Source organism: Myotis brandtii, unplaced genomic scaffold (assembly GCF_000412655.1).
Source record: "Myotis brandtii unplaced genomic scaffold, ASM41265v1 scaffold825, whole genome shotgun sequence".
Classification (NCBI taxonomy): domain Eukaryota; kingdom Metazoa; phylum Chordata; class Mammalia; order Chiroptera; family Vespertilionidae; genus Myotis; species Myotis brandtii.
Genome location: NW_005371349.1, coordinates 2418219 through 2438485, shown reverse-complemented (window position 1 = coordinate 2438485; position 20267 = coordinate 2418219). Strand labels below are relative to the sequence as shown.

At 62.6% G+C, this 20267-nt stretch overlaps 2 protein-coding genes across 7 annotated transcripts in view; one reads left to right on the top strand and one right to left on the bottom strand.

The window, feature by feature from the left end:
• Positions 1-13215, top strand: part of TMEM94 (transmembrane protein 94) — a 31895-nt gene extending 18680 nt beyond the window's left edge. For 2 of the 6 annotated variants that reach the window (XM_014531762.1, XM_014531760.1), the window contains 29 exons: positions 88-215; positions 502-638; positions 2029-2231; positions 2554-2705; positions 3073-3175; positions 3380-3466; positions 3686-3802; positions 4112-4168; positions 4423-4527; positions 4661-4825; positions 5024-5233; positions 5748-6063; positions 6325-6498; positions 6866-6968; positions 7075-7292; positions 7988-8169; positions 8258-8408; positions 8656-8768; positions 8857-8956; positions 9252-9360; positions 9570-9759; positions 9952-10029; positions 10325-10410; positions 10698-10779; positions 11058-11206; positions 11292-11386; positions 11492-11585; positions 11761-11931; positions 12094-13215. In XM_014531762.1, coding sequence (XP_014387248.1) covers positions 88-215; positions 502-638; positions 2029-2231; positions 2554-2705; positions 3073-3175; positions 3380-3466; positions 3686-3802; positions 4112-4168; positions 4423-4527; positions 4661-4825; positions 5024-5233; positions 5748-6063; positions 6325-6498; positions 6866-6968; positions 7075-7292; positions 7988-8169; positions 8258-8408; positions 8656-8768; positions 8857-8956; positions 9252-9360; positions 9570-9759; positions 9952-10029; positions 10325-10410; positions 10698-10779; positions 11058-11206; positions 11292-11386; positions 11492-11585; positions 11761-11931; positions 12094-12166 — 3948 coding nt within the window. In that variant the 3' untranslated portion in view covers positions 12167-13215. The remainder of the gene's footprint in view (positions 1-87; positions 216-501; positions 639-2028; positions 2232-2553; positions 2706-3072; positions 3176-3379; positions 3467-3685; positions 3803-4111; positions 4169-4422; positions 4528-4660; positions 4826-5023; positions 5234-5747; positions 6064-6324; positions 6499-6865; positions 6969-7074; positions 7293-7987; positions 8170-8257; positions 8409-8655; positions 8769-8856; positions 8957-9251; positions 9361-9569; positions 9760-9951; positions 10030-10324; positions 10411-10697; positions 10780-11057; positions 11207-11291; positions 11387-11491; positions 11586-11760; positions 11932-12093) is intronic. The other 4 variants (XM_014531764.1, XM_005884280.2, XM_014531761.1 and 1 more) reach the window with 4 other exon arrangements.
• CASKIN2 (CASK interacting protein 2) overlaps positions 13033-20267 on the bottom strand; it is a 13984-nt gene continuing 6749 nt past the window's right edge. The window contains 15 exon segments of the mRNA XM_014531776.1: positions 13033-13871; positions 14248-14470; positions 14558-15843; positions 15846-15906; positions 16073-16349; positions 16423-16533; positions 16724-16815; positions 16930-16990; positions 17078-17199; positions 17307-17568; positions 18976-19070; positions 19277-19385; positions 19691-19799; positions 19932-20062; positions 20149-20264. Of these exon segments, the coding sequence (XP_014387262.1) occupies positions 13781-13871; positions 14248-14470; positions 14558-15843; positions 15846-15906; positions 16073-16349; positions 16423-16533; positions 16724-16815; positions 16930-16990; positions 17078-17199; positions 17307-17568; positions 18976-19070; positions 19277-19385; positions 19691-19799; positions 19932-20062; positions 20149-20264 (3146 nt within the window). The 3' untranslated portion in view covers positions 13033-13780.

The following is a 20267-nucleotide window of genomic DNA, read 5'->3' as shown; positions in this document are numbered from 1 at the left end:
GGTGCAGCGCCCCAACCCCCTGATCGGCCCTGCTCTGTGTGTGACAGGGTGCGGGGCCCCACCCCCCCCCCCCCCCCCACCCCCCAGGAGATGTGGAGGAGCAGCTTCCTGCATCACAGTAACCGCTGCTCCTGTTTCCACTGGCCGGGCGCCTCGCTCATGCTGCTGGCGGTGCTGCTGCTGCTGGGCTGCTACGGGGGCCAGCCGGCCGGCAGGTACATGGCTCCTGCCCAGCCTCTCCTACCCCGGGCTCTGGGCCTTCCCTCTCCTGCCTCAGCCGAGTCTGCCATCCCACCTACGACATCCCAGGGGAGATGGGCTGCTCCCCCAAAGCTGCCCCCACAGCCGGCGCCTGAGCTGTGTAGGGATCCTAGTCCCTTGGTTAGTTGTTGGCGGAACCAGACTCGACACTCTTGCAGGGGAACTGGGTGGGCTGTGACTGTGGAGTCCAGGGCCCTGTGTTGGCTGGGCTGGTGCGAGTAGCCCTCACCTTCCCGCCAGCCACGGGGTGGAGCTGGTGAATGCCTCGGCGCTGTTTCTCTTGCTGCTTCTCAACCTCATCCTCATCGCACGGCAAGATCGGCTGAAACGTCGGGAGGTGGAGTGGAGGCTCCGAGGGATCATCGACCAAATCCAAGGTGAGACCAGGGTCAGGCGAAAGGTGCTTTGTGATGGGCCAGAGGAAGGACGCCCCTCCTGAGCCTCAGCACATAGGCGTTGCCTCTGGTCGGCATCCGGGGGCTCTGGGCATCCAGCGAGTTAGCAGGACAGTGAGAGCCGTGGGGCCGCTGTGGGTGCCCGGGCAGTGGCCGGGAGGCTCATAGCAGCCAGTCGGCTTGCAGGCTCGCCGTCCGGTGGGAGACTAACAGGGAAGACCCTCTCCCTTGGCAGGACAGGCAGATTTTCTCTTCCAAGTCGGCCCTGTCTGCTGGTTCTGGGCTGGGGGAGGCGGGATAATGGACCAGAGAAGCCTGAGAACTGGGGCTGGGAAGCGAGCCGGGAGCTCAGGGTGGGGCAGCCCAGCTCCTAAAGGAGAAGGGAATGGCGCAGGCAGGCGGTTCCTGCTCATCCCGCCTCGCGGTCAGTGCTTCTGCAGCCCGGGCCGTGGATGACGACCGCATCAGGCTCTTTGGAGACAGTGGGTCCTGCTTCCCCGGAGTGTGTGGTCTTGTAAGAGAACAGCATCTCCTCTCATGAGACCTTTCTCTCCTGGGCAGTGGGGATTGCAGCCCTGAGTGAGAACGTGAGATGATTCACTCATTGCAGCCTTGTAGGCACTGGGAGTGCAGCGGTGACCGGGGAGCTAGTCTTTGCTCAGGAACCATCAGTGGCTCCCTCCTGTTTATCTAAGCCATTATCAATGGCTCCCCAGAACCTCTGGCACAAGCTCTGACCTTTTCCTCCAGCCTCTTCTCTTGCTCCTCATCCTCACGTTAAAACCACTCCCCCTCCCCACTTCCCAGCCCACTGAGGACTTCCCTGCTCCATTGCCTTTGTCCTGCTGTCCCTCACCCAGCATGCTTTTCCCTCACAACCTCCGGCCAACAGAAACCTCGCCATTCTTCAAGGCCCATCCTCAGTGCTCCCTCTTCCATGAAGCCACCTCTGATTGCCCCAGCTCTGTGCTCCTGCAGCTCCGGGACCTTCCCTAACACTCTTAGCCTGTGTGTTTGCCTTGTTCGGAGTTATCTGCTCACGTGTCTCACTCCCCCTCTTAGGTGGTGGCTCCTCAAGGCAGGGACTGTGGCGTCCTCACCTTTGACCTTTGCACGGGGCCCAGCACACCCTCAGCAATGGTTGTGAAATGTATCTGAAAGGAACAAGGAAACAGAGAATAAGAGCTTCAGTGTTCAGAGGAGGTGGAAGTGCCGGGGCTGAGTGGCTGGGAAAGGCTTCGGCCTAGAAAGAGGGGAAGTGTTGGAAAGGATGCGGGATTTCAGAGAGGCTTCACGGGCAGGCTAAGCTCCGAGGTGCTGGGTCTGGCTGGTGCCCTGGGTCAGGTGGTCTCCCTCTTTCCGTTCTCATCAGATGCCCTCAAGGATGGCAAGGAGATCAAGTGGCCAGATGCCATGTACCCCGACCTCCACATGCCCTTTGCACCGTCCTGGTCCCTGCACTGGGCCTACAGAGATGGACATCTGGTCAACCTGCCAGTTAGCCTGTTGGTAGAAGGAGACATCATAGCTCTGAGGCCCGGCCAGGAATCGTTCGCCTCTCTGAGGGGGATCAAGGTAGCGCGAGACTTTTCTCCTTCCCTGGAAATGCAGCGGGAGAGTCCACAGGCAGCGGTGGGAGGGTCCCAGTCTTAATCCTGAAGCTCCCCGGAGGCCAGCTCACAGCTTCTTGGGGAACAAAGAAGGGCTGGGACATCTTTCTCCACCTTGTCCTGTTCTTTCTTCTCTGATCCTCAAACCACCAGGAATCCAGTCCTACAGGCCCCGCCCCAGCTGACTCTGCTAACTGATGTCCCCACTTCGCTGGAGTTGTCAAGGAAGAGGGGCCGCCGAGAGCAGCCTTTCCTCACCCTCCCCGCCTCCCCTCTGTCCCTGGCAGGATGATGAGCACATCGTCTTGGAGCCCGGAGACCTGTTTCCCCCCTTCTCGCCACCGCCCTCCCCCCGGGGAGAGCTGAAGAAAGGGCCGCAGAACCCCCAGCAGCACCGGCTGTTCCGTGTCCTTGAGACCCCCGTGATCGACAACATCAGGTAGGGGTGCTGCCTGCCTTTCTCCTGCTCCCCGCACCCCTGACCTCTCCTCTTCCCAGTGCCTCTGTGAGCTGGGGGTGGGGGACAAAGAAGGAGCCTGTCCATTTGAGGCCCCTTAGGCCAGGCCCTCTGTAGGTTCCTCTCTTTAGCATCTTGTGGGCACTCTGAGCCCAGCGATGGCTCCCCTCCCAGTTCGAGCTCTGAGGGCATGGCTCTGGAGGCCAGCACAGGCCACTCTCCCCGGCCACCTGGCTGGGGCTGAGGAATAGGAGGGAATCGCAGGCCTCCGAGATGCTCAGTGCCGGTGCTCAGTGAAGGTGCGCGTTTCTGGCCTTTCCTTTGAGCATCGGCTCACCTCTTTCTGCAGATGGTGCCTGGACATGGCCCTGTCCCGCCCCATCACTGCTCTGGACAACGAGAGGTTCACGGTGCAGTCGGTGATGCTGCACTACGCCATGCCCGTGGTCCTGGTGCGTGAGGTGGGGCGCCGGGGCAGGGGAGAGGGAAGTGGGGGAGCCTCAGGGCCAGCTCAGGTGAGTGTGTGAGTGGAGACGGGGGTCCCAGAGTGAGCCAGCCAGTGTCGGGGGGTGAGTGGGCAGAGGAAGGGGAGCCTCAGAGCCTGGGTCTTCTCTGGGGTTGGGGGGTTAAGGCTGCACCTCTCCCCCTCCCAACAGGCCAGCTTCCTCATCACCAACGCCCTGCGCTTCATGCTGCACGCCCCCGGGGTCACGTCCTGGCAGTACACCCTCCTCCAGCTACAGGTAACCCCCTCCTTTCCTCTCGGCATGCTTTCCTCCTTCCCTGGCTGTCCCTCCTTCTCTGCAGCCAGGGGTCCCTTAGGCTTCAGCTTAAGAACACCTGCTTCCCCTTCCTCCCTCCCTGCCCCCGACAGCTGTCCTGTCCCCTCACCCCAGCCCTGCCCGCCCTCCCTGGTGCCAGCCGCTCTTCCAGAGCCCTCAGTGTGGGTCCCTCTCTCGCAGGTGAATGGCGTCCTGCCCATCCTCCCCCTGCTCTTTCCAGTCCTCTGGGTCCTGGCAACCGCCTGCGGAGAAGCCCGGGTCCTGGCCCAGATGAGCAAGGGCTCCCCCAGCTCTCTGGTAGGTTTTCCCAAGGCATCTGGGGGCACGTGCAAAAGGAGCCAAGACAGGAAGTACAGAGGGAGTCGGCTCTGCCCCAGGGAACTGGGACAGGAGTGGGAGTGCAGGCCCCTTTCCACCCAGAAGAGCCTCCAGGCCAGGCCTGGGGGTGTGAGTGCCTCCCGGCTCTCAGCACACAGGGGACGGGGCTGCCTGGGGCCGTCCTTTGCCCAGATGTTAGGAGCCTTGCCGGTGTGGGGCCCCGCCTGCCAGCGTGGAGGCCTGTGTGAGGGCAGTGTCTTCCCTGAGCTCCCCCTTCTCTCCGTGCAGCTGGCCAAGTTCTCGGAGGACACTCTCAGCAGCTACACAGAAGCCGTGTCCACTCAGGTACACTCACCGGGCCGATCCTGCCCCAGGTCCCTTCTGGAACCCTGGACACCCCCACTTTATGACCTTCTAGCCTCCAGGAGGCTCTCAGAGCCCCGAGTCCTCGTCTCACACGGGCAGTGTGTTGCTGCCCTGCCCGGACAAATGCCTCCGCACCCCCGCTTCCGGGTGCCCCTGGACCGTTGCCTCTGGTGACCCCAGAGGCTCTCTCCTGGGAAATGTGGCTGAGTCCCAAACGGACTTTCTCCCACCAGGAAATGCTGCGCAGCATTTGGGGCCACTTCCTGCGGGTGATCCAGGGGACGTCGTCAACGCTGAGCCACAGCTCCAGCCTGCTGCACAGCCTGGGCTCCGTCACGGTGAGGGGCCCTGCGGGAGGGCCCGCCTCAGCAGGCCTGCTTCCTGCCGCACCTGGGTGCCTGTCTGCCCCTCCACGGCCCCTGGCAGGTGGGGGAATGCCAAGCCCGTCTCCCTCACCATCTCTCCCCACAGGTCCTGTGCTGTGTGGACAAACAGGGGATCCTGTCGTGGCCAAATCCCAGCCCAGAGACCGTGCTGTTCTTCAGTGGGAAGGTGGAGCCTCCGCACAGCAGCCACGAGGACCTGACAGATGACCTGTCCACCCGCTCCTTCTGCCACCCCGAGGTGGAGGAGGAGGTACGGCGGGGGCTCAGGGAGGGCGAGGCGAAGGGAGAAGGAGGGCACGGGCACCATTAGGATCTGCCTCTGAGCAGTGCAGGCGGAGCCCCCACAAGGCAGAGGGGACGTCAGCACCCTGCCTCCCAGTGTCTTGTGCCCAATGACAGGCGGCCGTCGGGACCCTGGTCTGAGGCCTGTACCCCTTGCTCTCCTCAGCCCCACGAACGGGATGCCCTCCTGGCTGGCTCCCTGAACACCACGCTGCACCTGGCCAATGAGCAGGAGCGCGGCGACTGGCCTGCTGACGGCCCCAAGGTCCCTGAGCCCTGCTCTCACCACAGAGCACACGGCCACAGCCAACACCCATCCGGCTCGAACGTGAGCTTCAACAGGGACCCAGAGGGCTGTGAGGATGAGCCCGGCAAGGTGAGGGGGCGGAGAGCAGCCCCCGCGGTCAGGCTCAGGGCGTCCAGCCTCCCCTGCTGCAGGGGCCCGAGGGGAGCAGCCAGCCTGGTGGGTGGCGCCGGAAGCACAGCTTCTCAGGTCCCCAGGCTTGGCCTGGCAGGGCACCTCCTGTGGCTTCGCCCGCGGCTCCTCTGTGAAGTCGGCCCTTGCCCCTCCCTGGATCTCGCTGCTGGCCATTGGTGTGGGAGGCCCCTTCCTCCTAGCCGCAGCCTGCCAGTGCCTCCCTCGAAAATATTTTCCCTGAGAAAGGTCCTTCGTTGTTTCCTCCTTGGTCTGTTCACCTCTTCTTAGGTGTTGCCAGTGTCATTGGGCACAAGATCTAGAAGCAGCCAGGAACTCCAGAAAGACAAGGCGGGGATTTCCGGGAGGGCTGGGGAAGCGTGAGCATGCTGTGCTGGGAAGGGGGGGTCTTCTCTCAGGAGCACCCCACACCCGTCCCAGTCTGAGGCCCCCGTCCCCTCCACGTGGCCCCCAGACGCAGCCTGGGCTGGAGAGCGAGCCCTACGAGGCGGAGGACTTCGTGTGTGACTACCACTTGGAGATGCTGAGCCTGTCGCAGGACCAGCAGAACCCCCCCTGCATCCAGTTTGATGACTCCAACTGGCAGCTGCACCTCACCTCCCTCAAGCCCTTGGGCCTCAACGTGCTGCTGAACCTGTGCAACGCCAGCGTCACCGAGCGGCTGTGCCGCTTCTCCGACCACCTGTGCAACATCGCCCTGCAGGAGAGCCACAGCGCCGTGCTGCCCGTCCACGTGCCCTGGGGGCTCTGCGAGCTCGCCCGCCTCATCGGTGCGTGGCCACCAACTCCAGACAGACCAGTCCCGGGCATGGCGTTTATTGAGATCCCCGGGAAGCCTCCTAGCTCCTGGTCCTTGCCCTTTACCAGGCACTGCTGTCTGACAGTGCTTCCCAATCTGGGAACAGAACTTGGGGTGGAGAGGTGGAAGGGGCCATCCAGCATGGATTTCGTCCCATGAGGTGGAGGGCGGGGGGCAGGTGCAGTGGCTGGGCTTCCTCCCAGAGGCCCTGACTGCTGCCCTCCCCCTGCAGGCTTCACTCCTGGGGCCAAGGAGCTCTTCAAGCAGCAGAACCACCTGGCGCTCTATCGCCTCCCCAGTGCCGAGATGGTGAAGGAGAGCTCCCTGGGGAGGCTGTCCTGTGTCACCAAGCGGCGCCCCCCGCTCAGCCACATGATCAGCCTCTTCATCAAGGACACCACCACCAGTGAGCCTCCCGTGCTTGGCCCACATCAGGACAAACCTTCCATCAGCTTAGCCGAGGCTCTGCCCTCCTTGTCCCTTTTTGGGATGAGTAGATGAGCACCAGGCAGCTTCTTAAGACCTCAGATGTGGCAGGGATTGGTTTGGGGAACCAGGCTGGGATGGTGGCAGTCACAGAGGATGGGACTGTCTGAAGGATGGGCAGCTTAGTGCCTGCATGACAAGCCCAGCAGCGTTCTACACAGGCTCGCTACTGCCAGGCCTGGCTCGTTCCCTCCACCCCACGATGGCAGTGCTACCTGTGAGGTCAGAGTGAGCAGCAGGGGTGGCTTGGGCACTGATGGTCTGGCCTTTTTATTCACTCCCCGCAGGCACAGAACAGATGCTGTCCCATGGCACAGCAGACGTGGTCTTGGAGGCCTGCACAGACTTCTGGGATGGAGCTGACATCTACCCACTTTCGGGTTCCGACAGGTGGGTGAGGGGCCAGAGCATTGGGCTCAGGCGGTCTGCCTTCCGGCTCACAGTCCTGTGGCGTCCTAGGACCACTCGCCTCACTTCCACTCTGCTTCCCTGGCAGAAAGAAAGTGCTGGATTTCTACCAGCGCGCCTGCCTGTCTGGCTACTGCTCTGCTTTCGCCTACAAGCCCATGAGCTGCAGTCTGTCCTCCCAGCTCAATGGCAAGTGCATCGAGCTGGTGCAGGCACCGGGCCAGAACAGCATCTTCACCCTGTGCGAACTGCCCAGCACCATCCCCATCAAGCTGAGCACCCGCCACAATAGCTGGAGCTCCGATGGTACTGTGTGCAGCCGTTCTGTGGGGGCCAGAGCGGGAAGGGCTTCCCGAGGGCAGAGGGGACAGTGGGCACAGCCCTGGACCTGGAACGCCCAGGGGTGCAGTCACTATCTGGTGACGTGGGGGAGTCCCTTTGTCTTCTCCCGTATAAACTGGGTGCTTGCTCTGTCCTCCTCACGGGTTTCTTGTGACACTCCAGTGGGACGACATATAGAAAACCGCTTTCTGTGAAAGTTACACAATAGCAGCGGTAGAGCATGAGCCTCTCTGAGTCAGACAAAGGCCAGGTCCCCGACCCTGCAGGAACAGAGGGACTCAGAGCTCCACTGACCCCCACCCTCCTCTCCGCCAAACTCACGGGGTCTTATGATCTGAGAGACGATGAATTGAAGCCGTTGCCAAGGGTGGGGCCAGCCCCCTTGTCCAGACCAGGGCTGGGCTGTTGTCACTCAGTGGGATTGTCACCGGACTGATGAGTGCCTTTCATTGTCTTCTCTCCTGTGTCTGTTGGCTCCTCCATGTGCCCCGGCTGTGTGCGTGCGTGGCTGTGTGTGGTCCGCTGGGGCCTGCGTGCTCTTTGATTTGGGTGTGGCATCTGTGTGTGTGGCCCTGGGCTGCCTCCTGGAATCTGCTGGTTCCGGGTGTCCTGACTGGGCCGTGTCCTGGCTGGTCTTGGTGCCTTGTGCCGACCTGAAGAAGGGATCGGGGAGGTGCTGGAGAAGGAAGACTGCATGCAGGCCCTGAGCGGCCAGATCTTCATGGGCATGGTGTCCTCCCAGTACCAGGCCCGGCTGGACGTCGTGCGCCTCATCGACGGGCTGGTCAATGCCTGCATTCGCTTCGTCTACTTCTCTTTGGAGGATGAGCTCAAAAGCAAGGTGGGGAGAGCCACCCCCTCTGCCGCCACTGGCCCTTGTTCCCACGGGCTTCGGGGCCCCTCTGCTCATGGCCATCTGCCTTCTGCAGGTGTTTGCAGAGAAGATGGGCCTGGAGACAGGCTGGAACTGCCACATCTCCCTCACACCCAATGGGGACATGCCTGGCTCCGAGATCCCCCCCTCCAGCCCCAGCCACGCTGGCTCCCTGCACGATGACCTGAATCAGGGTGAGGGCAAAGGTTTGTGGTGGGGACAAGGTGGGGGTGGGTGACTCCCCCCACCTTGGAGCTATTCCAGAAAGAGCCCCATAAAGCCCTCCTGATACATACATTCCCTTGGAAAATGGCTCAGATCTCCCTGTGGTAATAGCAGCTGACAGGGGAGGAGAGGGGACCTGCGGGCAGGAAGTTCCATGCCATTTGCAGGGCAAGGAAAGGCCTCCAGAAGGCTGGCCCCAAGGTGAGGAACGGCCTTTCATCCCCACAGTATCCCGAGATGACGCAGAAGGGCTCCTGATGATGGAGGAGGGCCATTCCGACCTCATCAGCTTCCAGCCTACGGACAGTGACCTCCCCAGCTTCCTGGAGGACTGCAACCGGGTACGGCAGCAGGGTCTTCGCCGCCGGCCCCTGGAAGTGGCACATGGCAGAGGAGGGAGGGTCACGGGCATCTCTGCTTTTTCTCCAGGCCAAGCTGCCCCGGGGCATCCACCAGGTGCGGCCCCACCTGCAGAACATCGACAACGTGCCCCTGCTAGTGCCCCTGTTCACTGACTGTACCCCCGAGAGTGAGTACTGTGGCCACAGTGACTCGGGCAGCCCGTTCCCTTCCACTGAGCGCTGACAAGGCCTGGGATCCCATGAGCTCTTGAGGAAATGTGGGCTTCCCCTGCAGGGAGCAAAGGCACCTGGGCTGGGAGGAGCTGGGGAGTCTAGTGGGCTGGAGCCATGGGCGTGCCCATTCCGGGGAGTCAGGAGTGTCATAGGATTGGGTAGGATAGTCACAAAGGGGGAGCCCACTTCCTGTCTCCTCCTGTCCTGGGGGGCTCCGCCTGCCTGACTTGTGACTGACTCTGCCCTCAGCCATGTGTGAGATGATCAAGATCATGCAGGAGTACGGGGAGGTGACCTGCTGCCTGGGCAGCTCTGCCAACCTGCGGAACAGCTGCCTCTTCCTCCAGAGCGATATCAGGTCAGGGGCACCGCCTCTGCCTCCCGGAAACCCCAGATTGGGTTTGCATGGGGCTGGGGTGTATATTATGGCTGATCTTGCCCTGGTTGAGGGGACCAAGGGACCTGGGCATGGTGGGGAGAAGAGGGAGCAGGTGCTCGCCCCATCCTGTGGGAGATGGGGTCTCTCGAAGTACAGCTGATGGGTACGCTTCCCTCTGTGCTGCTCAGCATTGCCCTGGACCCCCTGTACCCATCCCGCTGCTCCTGGGAGACCTTCGGCTATGCCACCAGCACCAACATGGCCCAGGCCTCGGATGGCCTTTCTCCCCTGCAGCTCTCGGGGCAGCTCAACAGCCTGCCCTGCTCCCTGGCCTTCCGCCAGGAGGAGACCATCAGCATCATCCGCCTCATCGAGCAGGTGGGGGCTTGGGCTGGTGGTGGGAGCGGGGGTGCAGGGCCTGCTTGGGGTGGGGGGTTATCAGGACACAGGATCCTTCGGGGTTGCCTCCAAGCGAAGCTCTCCCGGGCAGCTTGGTTTGCAGGAGCATTGGGGCATCTGGCTCCTGGCTGAGGTTTGTCAGCTATAGGGTCTGTCCTCCCCGGCCCCTAGGCTCGGCATGCCACCTATGGCATTCGCAAGTGCTTCCTCTTCCTGCTGCAGTGCCAGCTGTCTCTCGTGGTCATCCAGGTGAGCCGGGCCAGCACAGACATTGTCCCCTCCCCGCCTGCTTCTTTGCTCAAGGGCCAGAGTCTGAGGCCAGTTGGGAGCTGGGAGGATGCAGCACAGCCTAGGGGCCCCCAGAGCCCCCCTGACACCGTGGGCTTTTGGAGATGACCCCTGAGCAGAATAGTGTCCCCTCCAGCCCCAGCTCCACTAGGCCAGGACGTGAGCGTCTGTCTGGGCCCAGGGCGAGGCAGCCTCGGGGCTCCCAGTGTCCTGTTTGTCAGAATCTAACCGTGCTTCCGGGGCTCTCCTGGCCCAGTTCCTCTCTTGCCTAGTCCAGCTGCCACCACTGCTCAGTACCACCGACATCCTGTGGCTGTCCTGCTTTTGCTATCCCCTGCTCAGGTGAGAAGCTGGCCGGCCCTCTGTGCCCAGGCAGGCGGGGTGGGACCAGGCAGCCGGGATGGGAGGTCACCGAGCACCCCAGGAGCCTGGGTTCAGGGAGCCCTGCTCAGTGCTCACCTCCTCTCGCAGAGGGAGCATGGGTGTGTGTTGTGGTGGGTGCCCCTTTGTCTTATCCCTCCCGCCCACCAACCCTGACCGCGCTCCCAAGACTCCAAAAAGGCTTCTCACATGGGAATTGGGACACAGAGGGTCATGGCGCCGCCCTTCACCCAGTCTCTGCTTTTCAGCATCTCTCTGCTGGGGAAGCCCCCCCATAGCTCCGTCATGTCTGTGGCAACAGGGAAAAACCTCCTCTCCATTCCTAAGAAGGTAAGCGAAGTGGACCTGTGAGCCTGGGCCTTTCCCAGGAATGAGCATAGAAGAGGCTGATCCTTGAGGCAGGGAGTGATCAGATGGGCCTCCATCACAATGCCCCCCACCAAAGGGAGGTGGGGGGACAGAGCTGGGAAAGAGCCTCGCCGGGGCGGGCAGTCCCTGCTCGGTTCCCCCATCCGGGCTGCCCACTCACTGAAGAGTCTGTTGAATCTGAGTGCCAAGTGCCGGAGGGGCCGTGGCCTCTGGAGTGACAGGCCTCCTTCCTCCCGCAGACCCAGCACTACTTCCTGCTCTGCTTCTTGCTCAAGTTCAGTCTCACCATCGGCTCGTGCCTCATCTGCTTTGGCTTCACATTGCAGAGCTTCTGTGACAGCTCCCGGGCCCGCAACCTCACCAACTGCTCCTCCATCATGCTGCCCAGGTGAGTCCCGCCACCGGCCCCACCTCGCCCCCAGGCCACCTCCGCAGGGCCCAGAGAGGGCTGAGTGCACATCTTGCTTTGGCAGCCATGCTGACACGGCTCCAGCCTGGTTTGATGACTTTGCCAATGGGCTGCTACTGGCTCAGAAGCTCACTGCCGCCCTGATCGTCCTGCACACTGGTAAGGGCTCCCGGAAGGGGGCCAGTGGTGGCTGGTGGGGTGCCCCGGGGACCAGGCCTTGGGCCGTGGCAAGTCTGACGCCCCCTCTGATGCCATTTTCTCCAGTCTTCATTTCTGTCACCCACGTGCATCGCACCAAGCCCCTGTGGAGAAAGAGCCCCTTGACCAACCTCTGGTGGTCCATGACGGTGCCCGTGGTGTGAGTGTGGCTCAGCTGGAGGAGGGGGCGGGGGCTGGGGCAGGGCTATGACTTGAGGGTGGGGTTTGGGCCGGAGATTGAAGGGTGCCCTTCTTGAGCTACTGCTGTACTGAGAAAAGCAGGGAAGGGAGCGAGAAGTCCCAGGTTGACCCGGCGCTGCCACCCCCGCCTGCAGGCTGCTGGGGCAGGTGGTCCAGACGGTGGTTGACCTGCAGCTGTGGACGCACAGGGACAGCCGCGTCCACTTTGGCCTGGAGGACGTGCCTCTGCTGACGTGGCTCCTGGGCTGCCTGTCCCTGGTCCTCGTGGTGGTCAGCAACGAGATCGTGAAGTTGCACGAGATCCGGTGAGCCACCAGCAGGGCACTCCCTCTGGGCCCGGGCCTGCTCCCTAAGCCTGTCATCCCCTGGGCATCATTCCCTCGCCTCCTGGCTACCCATCCCTGCCTCCTCCTGTGGCCTGCCCTGACCCCTGATTTAATCTCCTGCCCCCCCCCCCGCCCCCCCAGGGTCCGGGTCCGCTACCAGAAGCGACAGAAGCTGCAGTTTGAAACCAAGCTGGGCATGAACTCTCCCTTCTGAGCCATTGGCCACAGTGGTCACAGCACCAGACCCATTTCTGAGTCTGGGGAGTTGGTATCATGAATGTTTCAGGGTTTGCTCTTGTGCCCCATGGCACTGGAGGCCCAGATCCCCGTGCCAGACCCAGCTGTCGTCTTGACCCCAGGGCTACTGTGGAGTGAAGGAGCCAAGGCCGTGTCAGGACAGCCCTGGCTCTTCCCTGGGCCTCACCAGGGGCCTTCTTGAATGTCTGACCTCATGTGCTTCGCAAAGGGGCTCCCAGCCCACTCCTCCGGGGGCTGTCCCTCTTCAGGGTGCACTAAGCCAGTGCCCTGTGCTCTGGGGTCCCTGGGCGGGGCTGTGAATGTGGGGCCAGGGCCTCAACCTTTTTGGAAGGAACATTGGCAGCAGCTGTGGGGGGGTCCAGTCAACTCTCAAGGTCGCCGTTGAAGGCCAGGGTGACCCTCCATCCTGTCTTCCTGGGGCAGGGACCTGGATGTGGCCAAGCACTTCCCCTCCTCCCTCTGTAGGGGAGCCTCACAGGGACCTGAAGGTGAAGGCCCCCCTCACCCTGGAACCTCTCCCTGTGCCTGCCTCGAGCTGGCCACCAGTCAGTCTCGGGGACACGCCCAGGGCTCCTCCAGCCCCTGCATCGTTCTCCTGTGAGAATGTTTTTACTGGTGTATATTTTTTACTGGAAATGAGCCTTTTAGGAATGAATGTAGACTGGTTTGTATTAAAACTTATAAATTGTGTAAGAAAAACCTGTGGCTGGTCCATGAGGCAGCCACTAAGGGGAGAGGAGGGCTCGAGCCTTCCTCCTTCCGCCGCGACCGAGCCCGGGGTTCCGGCTGAGGTCCACAGCACAGATCCAAACACACAGGCGATCACGTGGAATGACACTTTCATTGGCGTTAGTTGGGGTAAGAGGTTAATTTACAGAGCCAGGGCCCGGCCAACCAGGTCAGGCTTCCAGCCCCGAGCTGGGCAGTGGGCACTCTTGCTGTGGCTGGAAGCCCCTCCCCACTGCGTCTTCTCAGGCAGTTATAGAATAAATTCCATTTAAAATATATGCATTTCTCTCTGCTTAAAAAATAACATTTACAGTTGAAAAAGTTTGGACTTTGGGGGTCTATTAATCCCGCTGCCCCCACCCCGCCAGCTTTGCCTCACAGGCAGGGGAGGAACCGGCGTCTGGCCTGGGCACTGCCGCCTCCAGCAAGCAGCCCCGGTGTTTATTTACATGTCCTATGTACACCTGTGGGACCCGGCCAGACACACCGCTCCTCCGGCCTCTGCACCGGACAGCACAGCGGGTGGCAAGAGGTCCTTGGCACAGGGGCGTGAGACACCTGCGGGGGGAGGGGCACAGAAGCTCTGCCACCGCCTTTCTCCCTGGGTGGGAGCTCTTACCAGGGTCCCTGACCAAAGGGTAGGGCTCTGCTCAGGTTAGACACTGGGAGGGGTTTCACTGAGATATCAGGTTCTGACAAGCTCCCTGGCCCCCCCCAGGGCAGCTCCCCTGGAACTGCAGTGCTGACAGCCACTGGCTCGGAGCAGCAGGAGGGACCCTGCTAGGGCGGCAGGAACGTCTGTGTTGGGGCAAAGGCAATGGACGCTGCAGGTGGGTCTAGTTCAGTCCAGCATGGCATCCAGCTGGTCAGCCAGGGCGTCAAACATGGTGCTGATGTCGTCCAGGATGTGCTTGGTGGAGGTGCTGGGGGGGCTGCAGGGGGGGAGCACCGGGTCAGATCGGCCAATAGATCACCCCACCAGCCCTGGGCAAGGGCCCTGCGACTGAGCCTGGTTGGTGCCAAGTGCTTTCCAAGAAGGAGTCGCTGTCCCTTCCTTACAGGAGTGCACTGGGGCTCAAATGACTTGTCCAAGCTCATGTGCCTCTAAGTGGCAGCAGCCAACTTCCCTGCAGGTCAGACCTAGGTGACCAAGACCTGGGCTGCTCCCATTCCAACAGGGGATCCCCAGACTGAGGATCTGCTTGTGAGGTCCCTGCCCCCCAACCCCAGGACCCCCGGAAAGAGGATATGGGAGGAATCTTTCCCTATGCCGCCACCTTCTCCCCCTCCCTGCCCAGCAGCCCTCACCCCTCTCGCTCCTCAGCGCCAATGCTCTTCTCTGCGGCCCGCAGTGCGGCTGCCAGGGACGAGCTGGTCCGTTCCAGTCTCTGCTGGGCCTGGCCCGAGCCCACAGCCCCCGTGCTCTCTGGACGGGGAGGCGGTACAGGGCGGGGGCCAAGTCGGGGAGCCAGCTTAGGGCCAGAAAATGCCAGCTGGGTGCAGGCCACAGACACAGGCTTGGGAGCTGTTCCTGCAGAGACAGGTTGGCTTGTGACTCAACTGGGCTGGACACAACCCCTGCCAACAGTGCCCGGTCCCCGCAGGCCCTGCCTCATACCTGCTCCAGGCACCTTGATGAGGGCAGCGGGCGGAGCTGGGGGCTCTGGTTCCCCACGCTGCCGATTGCCTGCTGAGTTCTCCAGAGCTGGCCCAGGGCAGGGGGGCTTGGAGGGCTGGGTGGGAGGGCTGGGAGGGAGAGGGGCTGGAGCTCCTTGAGTTGGAAGGCTGCTAGGGTCTGGCTGAGGAGGGCAGGGAGAAGCCACAGGGGACTCGCTGGGGGTCTGGGAGGGCATGGGGACAGAGGGGCTGGGCATGGTGGTAGCCACTCCAAAGGCCAGAAGTGCCGTCTGCAGCGGCTCTCTCTCCCGGCATTTGGGCCTCCGCTTAACAGTGTCTGACTCTGTGAGGTTGAAGTCGAGGCCGGTGGGCACTGGCGTCTCCCGGGACGAGGGCCCGGCCGGCTTGGGCCGCTGTTTGATAGTCAGGTTCCCCTCCTCTGCAAACGGGAGCCCCTCCCCCGAGCTGCCCCGGGAAGGGGGGGTGCCCTCAGGCCCCGGATCCTCCTCTTCCTCTGTGTCTGATGCGGGGCCCGCGGGGGCAGGAGGGCCCGGGGGCTCTGATGGGCCAGCTGGTTCACTCAGTGTTCGCCTTCGGGGCCCTGGGGCCCCCTCTTTGGGTCCTAGGCTTCCATCTAGCGGAGGTGGCTCCGGGGTGGGGCCAGGGACAGAGCTGAGGCGCTTTGGAGGAGGTGGTGGGGGGCCTTTGCGTCGGGCCCGAAGGGCAAAGGACTGGCTACGGGGAGCTCCTCGAACTGGGGTCTGGCTAGGGCTGGGCCGGGTTAGGGTGCTGCGTCCTGGTCGCCGGGTGAGGGTGGCGTAACTGCCCAAAGCACTGCCCACCGGCCCTTCGGCCTCCCCCTCGGCTTCCCCCTCGGCCGGGCCCGGGCGGCTCAGGCTGTGGGACCGGCGCTTGGGCCGAGGAGGGTCTGGAGGAGCGGCAGGGGGGCCAGCCAAGTACGAGAAGGCTCGGGGTGCACCCGGAGGTGGCCCTGGGGCTGGACTGGAGGGTGAGCCCTGGGGGTACATAAAAACATAACCAGGAGGCCCTTGGCCAGGAAGTGGGGAACAAAGCTTAGGGGGCCGCTCTGTGCCCTCTGGAAGGTTCCTTTCCTGGGGGGTGCTAGGGTCTCCACTGCTGGGCTGAGGGGCAGGTTGTTCCTGTGAGTGGCCAGACCCCCGTGAGCGAGCTCCAATGCTCTCCTGGCTTGGGGAGCGGGCAGGGGGCAGGGGGAGTGGCTCAGGGCCGCCCCCGGCCATGGCTGCCTGTAGCTCTGGGCTCAGCTCGGCAGCAGGCCCCGCCGGAGCTCGGCCAGACGCTTCACACCCAGCATGAGCTTCTTCTGATGACCTGAGAGGGGTGCATACGGGTGGCAGGGTTAGTGGGGCTGCACAGGGTCACCCCAGTTCCTCTCCAACCCCGTTCTCTCTTCTGGGCCGGGACCCTGAAAACGTTTTTGAAGACCCTGGGCGGCAAGTGGGTGCCTGGCCAGAGGCCCCAGTGCAGCCGGGCTCACCAAGCTTGTTGACGCCGATCTCCTGCAGCTCCTCCCAGGTGAGGTCGGCCACCAGCCCCATGGAGTCGTAGCCGCTGCTCAGCAGCTTCTTGTGGTACTGCGGCAGCCTCGGCCCCAAGCCAGGAGGCGCCGCAGCCACAGCTGAGGGTGGGAGCGCGTGCGGCCGCCCACTCACCGGGATGTAGTTGGGCAGCCACTCGGTGATGCTGAGCTGGGCGATCTCGGAGGCGATCTTCTTCCTGTGCCCAGGCTTGGTCACCCCGATGGCCGTGAGGTCCTGCCCCAGAGTGGTGCCATTAGCCCCTGCTCTGCCTCCTGGGCCCTCCCCCGCCCTCCCACAGGGCACCCACCTCGGGCGTCATGCGGCTGATGGTTGGCACGTCGTAGCCGGCCTGCAGGAAGTGGGCGGTATAGCCCTCCAGCTGGAACTCACTGAGCCAGTTATAAATGGCCTGGGCATCCTGAGGTCGGGATAGGGCTGACATTAACGAGCCGAGTGTGCTGAGCAGGGGCCAGGGCCAGGGCCCAGCCAGCCGCCCAGCCGCCCCTAGGGGCCTGGACTGAGTGGCCTGAGAAGGGACTGAAGTCCATACTGAGGCCCATGCAACCCCCACCCGGGGCCGGCAGCCCCCTGCCCAGTGGAGGCCTCACCTTCCCCTCCAGCAGCTGCTCCGGCCTCACGTCCTGGGTGAAGAGCTGCTCCCCAGAGTGACAGTTGGCCAGAGGGCGGTGGCTCAGGCTGCCTTTAAGGAGGGACAGAGATGGAACCAGGGGTGGCAGGATGAAGGGGTGCCAAGCCCTCAGCCGCCTCACCTGCACCTCTCCCAGCCCATCCAGGTCCCATTTACCTTTCCTACCTGCCAGGGATGGGGGGTGCAGTCCCGGCAGCCCCTGGTCCTCTCCGGCGGAGGGAAGCGGCTGCACACAGGGAAGGAGCGACTCAGTGTTCGGGGAAGTGGCAGCAGGAGGGGGAGCCCTGCCCCGTCAACACCCTCTCCCTCGTACCTGGGCGTTCTCAATCAGGAGCCCAGTGCCGTGGCCGTTGGTGCCCTCGGAACTCTGCCCGCTGCCAGCACTGCGGATACTGCCCACGCTGCCCTCACTACCCACGCTATTCCTGTCACCTGCTGGAAAGGCAGAAGCAAAGGGGTTAGACTCCCAGTTGGCCCTGCCAACAGCTGACTGGCAGTCAGACGCCCACCCTGGTGCCAGGCTGCCCTCCGGGAGGATGTACCTGGGCTGTCTGGGCTGAGGCCCACCCGAGGGAGCTGGCCATAGGTGAGAGGGTGCAGGGAGTCGTCAGCCGGGGGCTGCGGTGTCCGAGAAAAGTTCGGGCGCAGGGGTGTGGGTGCAGAGGGGAGGCGGGGCGCAAGGAGGCCCACCCGCTTGCTGACCACCTCGACAATGCCCGGGGGGAAGTAGCCCACACGGTCCGTGCCCCTCTGGCTCTCGTGGATGTGGCCCTTCCAGCGGCCATCAGGATGCTGCTCTAGCACCTGTGGCAGATGGGGGAGGGGGAGGCAATGGTGACTTCCCGTACCAAGCCAGGGCAGGCGGCCAGCCCTGTAGCTGCGGTCCCCCACCCCCAAGAAGCTGGTCTCTAATGCACAAGTCAGCCCACAGCTCTGCGCCTGCCGTCAGCATCCAGCCCAGGCCCCCGTGTGCTTCTAGAACAGCCGTGGGCAAACTACGGCCCGTGGGCCGGATCCGGCCCATTTGAAATGAATAAAACTAAAAAAAAAAAAGACCGTACCCTTTTATGTAATGATGTTTACTTTGAATTTATATTAGTTCACACAAACACTCCATCCATGCGTTTGTTCTGGCCCTCCGGTCCAGTTTAAGAACCCATTGTGGCCCTCGAGTCAAAAAGTTTGCCCACCCCTGTTCTAGAACATACAGATAAAAGTCCTGGCATCAGCCCGGTTGAAATCCCAGCTCCACTGCTTGCTAGCCATGTGGCCTTGGGAAGTCACATTAACTTCTCTAAGCCTCAATTTTGTCTCTACAAAGGGAAAGGTGATAGCGCCTACCTCACCTGGACTGGAAAATCAATGACATAATCATATAAAGGCCTTAGCACAGAGCCTAACCCACAGTAGGTCCCCATCAAGTAAGGGACAGTGACCACTTGTATTCGCAAAGGAATGCCTGCACCAGGCCCTCACCGTAATCACGTCCCCTGCCCGGACATTGAGGGCAGTGGGATCGTGGAGGTTCCAGAAGTCCTTGAGCGCTCGAACCTTCAGGATCCCCGAGGCCTCTAAGAGAAGGAGGAGGACAGGTGTCACCTCGGTCCTTAGGACGTCTTCCTACCCCTGCTGTCCCCTCCGGGCCCCTCCCAGGTCCCTGCCTCATCATCCCCACAGCACTCCCCCTGACTAGCCCCAGCCCCAGGAGTGTGACTCCACTCCTGCTTCCCGGTACCCACTGGAGGCCCCCTGGGCGGGGTCTCCCCCACACACTCACCCCGCAGCAGCTGCTTGATCTCCCGGCTGGCCTGGGAGGTGGTGAACTGATTCACGATGTCCAGTGCCGTCTGGTTGTACGTGTTCCGAATGTTCACGTCCACCCCGCCCTGGGGACACAGTGCGGAGTGAGCGAGCACTAAGCACCTCGCCGGTCATTTCCCACAATCCTCACCACTACCAGGAGGCAGGTACTATTTCCATATTTTACAGATGAGGACATGGAAGCTCAGAGGTAGGGTCAAGGACGAGCTCAAGGTCACTCGGTAAGGGGCAGAAGTGGGGCTGCTCTCCAGCCACTTGGCCACCATGTTGGTGAGGGACACCGCTCATAGCCTCCACAGCCGGCCTCAGACCCGGCATCTGGTGGGCTCTGTGGGCTAAGGGACAGTGACCACTTGTATTCGCAAAGGAATGCCTGCACCAGGCCCTCACCGTAATCACGTCCCCTGCCCGGACATTGAGGGCAGTGGGATCGTGGAGGTTCCAGAAGTCCTTGAGCGCTCGAACCTTCAGGATCCCCGAGGCCTCTAAGAGAAGGAGGAGGACAGGTGTCACCTCGGTCCTTAGGACGTCTTCCTACCCCTGCTGTCCCCTCCGGGCCCCTCCCAGGTCCCTGCCTCATCATCCCCACAGCACTCCCCCTGACTAGCCCCAGCCCCAGGAGTGTGACTCCACTCCTGCTTCCCGGTACCCACTGGAGGCCCCCTGGGCGGGGTCTCCCCCACACACTCACCCCGCAGCAGCTGCTTGATCTCCCGGCTGGCCTGGGAGGTGGTGAACTGATTCACGATGTCCAGTGCCGTCTGGTTGTACGTGTTCCGAATGTTCACGTCCACCCCGCCCTGGGGACACAGTGCGGAGTGAGCGAGCACTAAGCACCTCGCCGGTCATTTCCCACAATCCTCACCACTACCAGGAGGCAGGTACTATTTCCATATTTTACAGATGAGGACATGGAAGCTCAGAGGTAGGGTCAAGGACGAGCTCAAGGTCACTCGGTAAAGGGCAGAAGTGGGGCTGCTCTCCAGCCACTTGGCCACCACCATGTTGGTGAGGGACACCGCTCATAGCCTCCACAGCCGGCCTCGGACCCGGCATCTGGTGGGCTCTGGGGGCACCTGCGGGATGACCAGGCGCCCACACCCACCTCCAGGAGCAGCCGCACCACCTCGGTCTTGCCGTACAGCGCGGCCTCGTGCAGCGCCGTGCCCGTTTTGGTCTGGCGGTTGATCTCAATCCCAGCTCTCAGCAGCTGCCTGTGGGGGCAGGAGAGGAAGCCAATTGCTGGGGGCAAAGGTGAAGAGGGCAGCAGGGCAGGGCACCGAGGGGACACTGCTGGCCCCCCAGGAAGGGGATGAGGAAATGAAGGTGGGGGGAGCGATGGGTACCTGATGACCTCTCTGTGGCCGTTCTTGGCGGCCAAGTGCAAGGGTGTGGTGTAGTTGGGGTCACACGGGTCCTTGGCCTCGCCCTCCAGCAGGGCCACACATAAGTGGCTGTTCAGTAGCAGCTGGGCCACCTGCAGAAATCAGCACCCAGGTAGAGCCTCCTCTTGAGACGCCCACAGACGCCCAGAACCAGCCCCCCAAGGGCTGCAGGCCTCACCTTGAGCCGCCCAAACTCGCAGGCCAGGTCCAGGGGCGTCTTCTTGGCCTTGTTGACCAGGCACGGGTTGGACTGATGCTGGAGGAGCATTTCTGACTGGGGGGGGAGGGGGAGCCGAG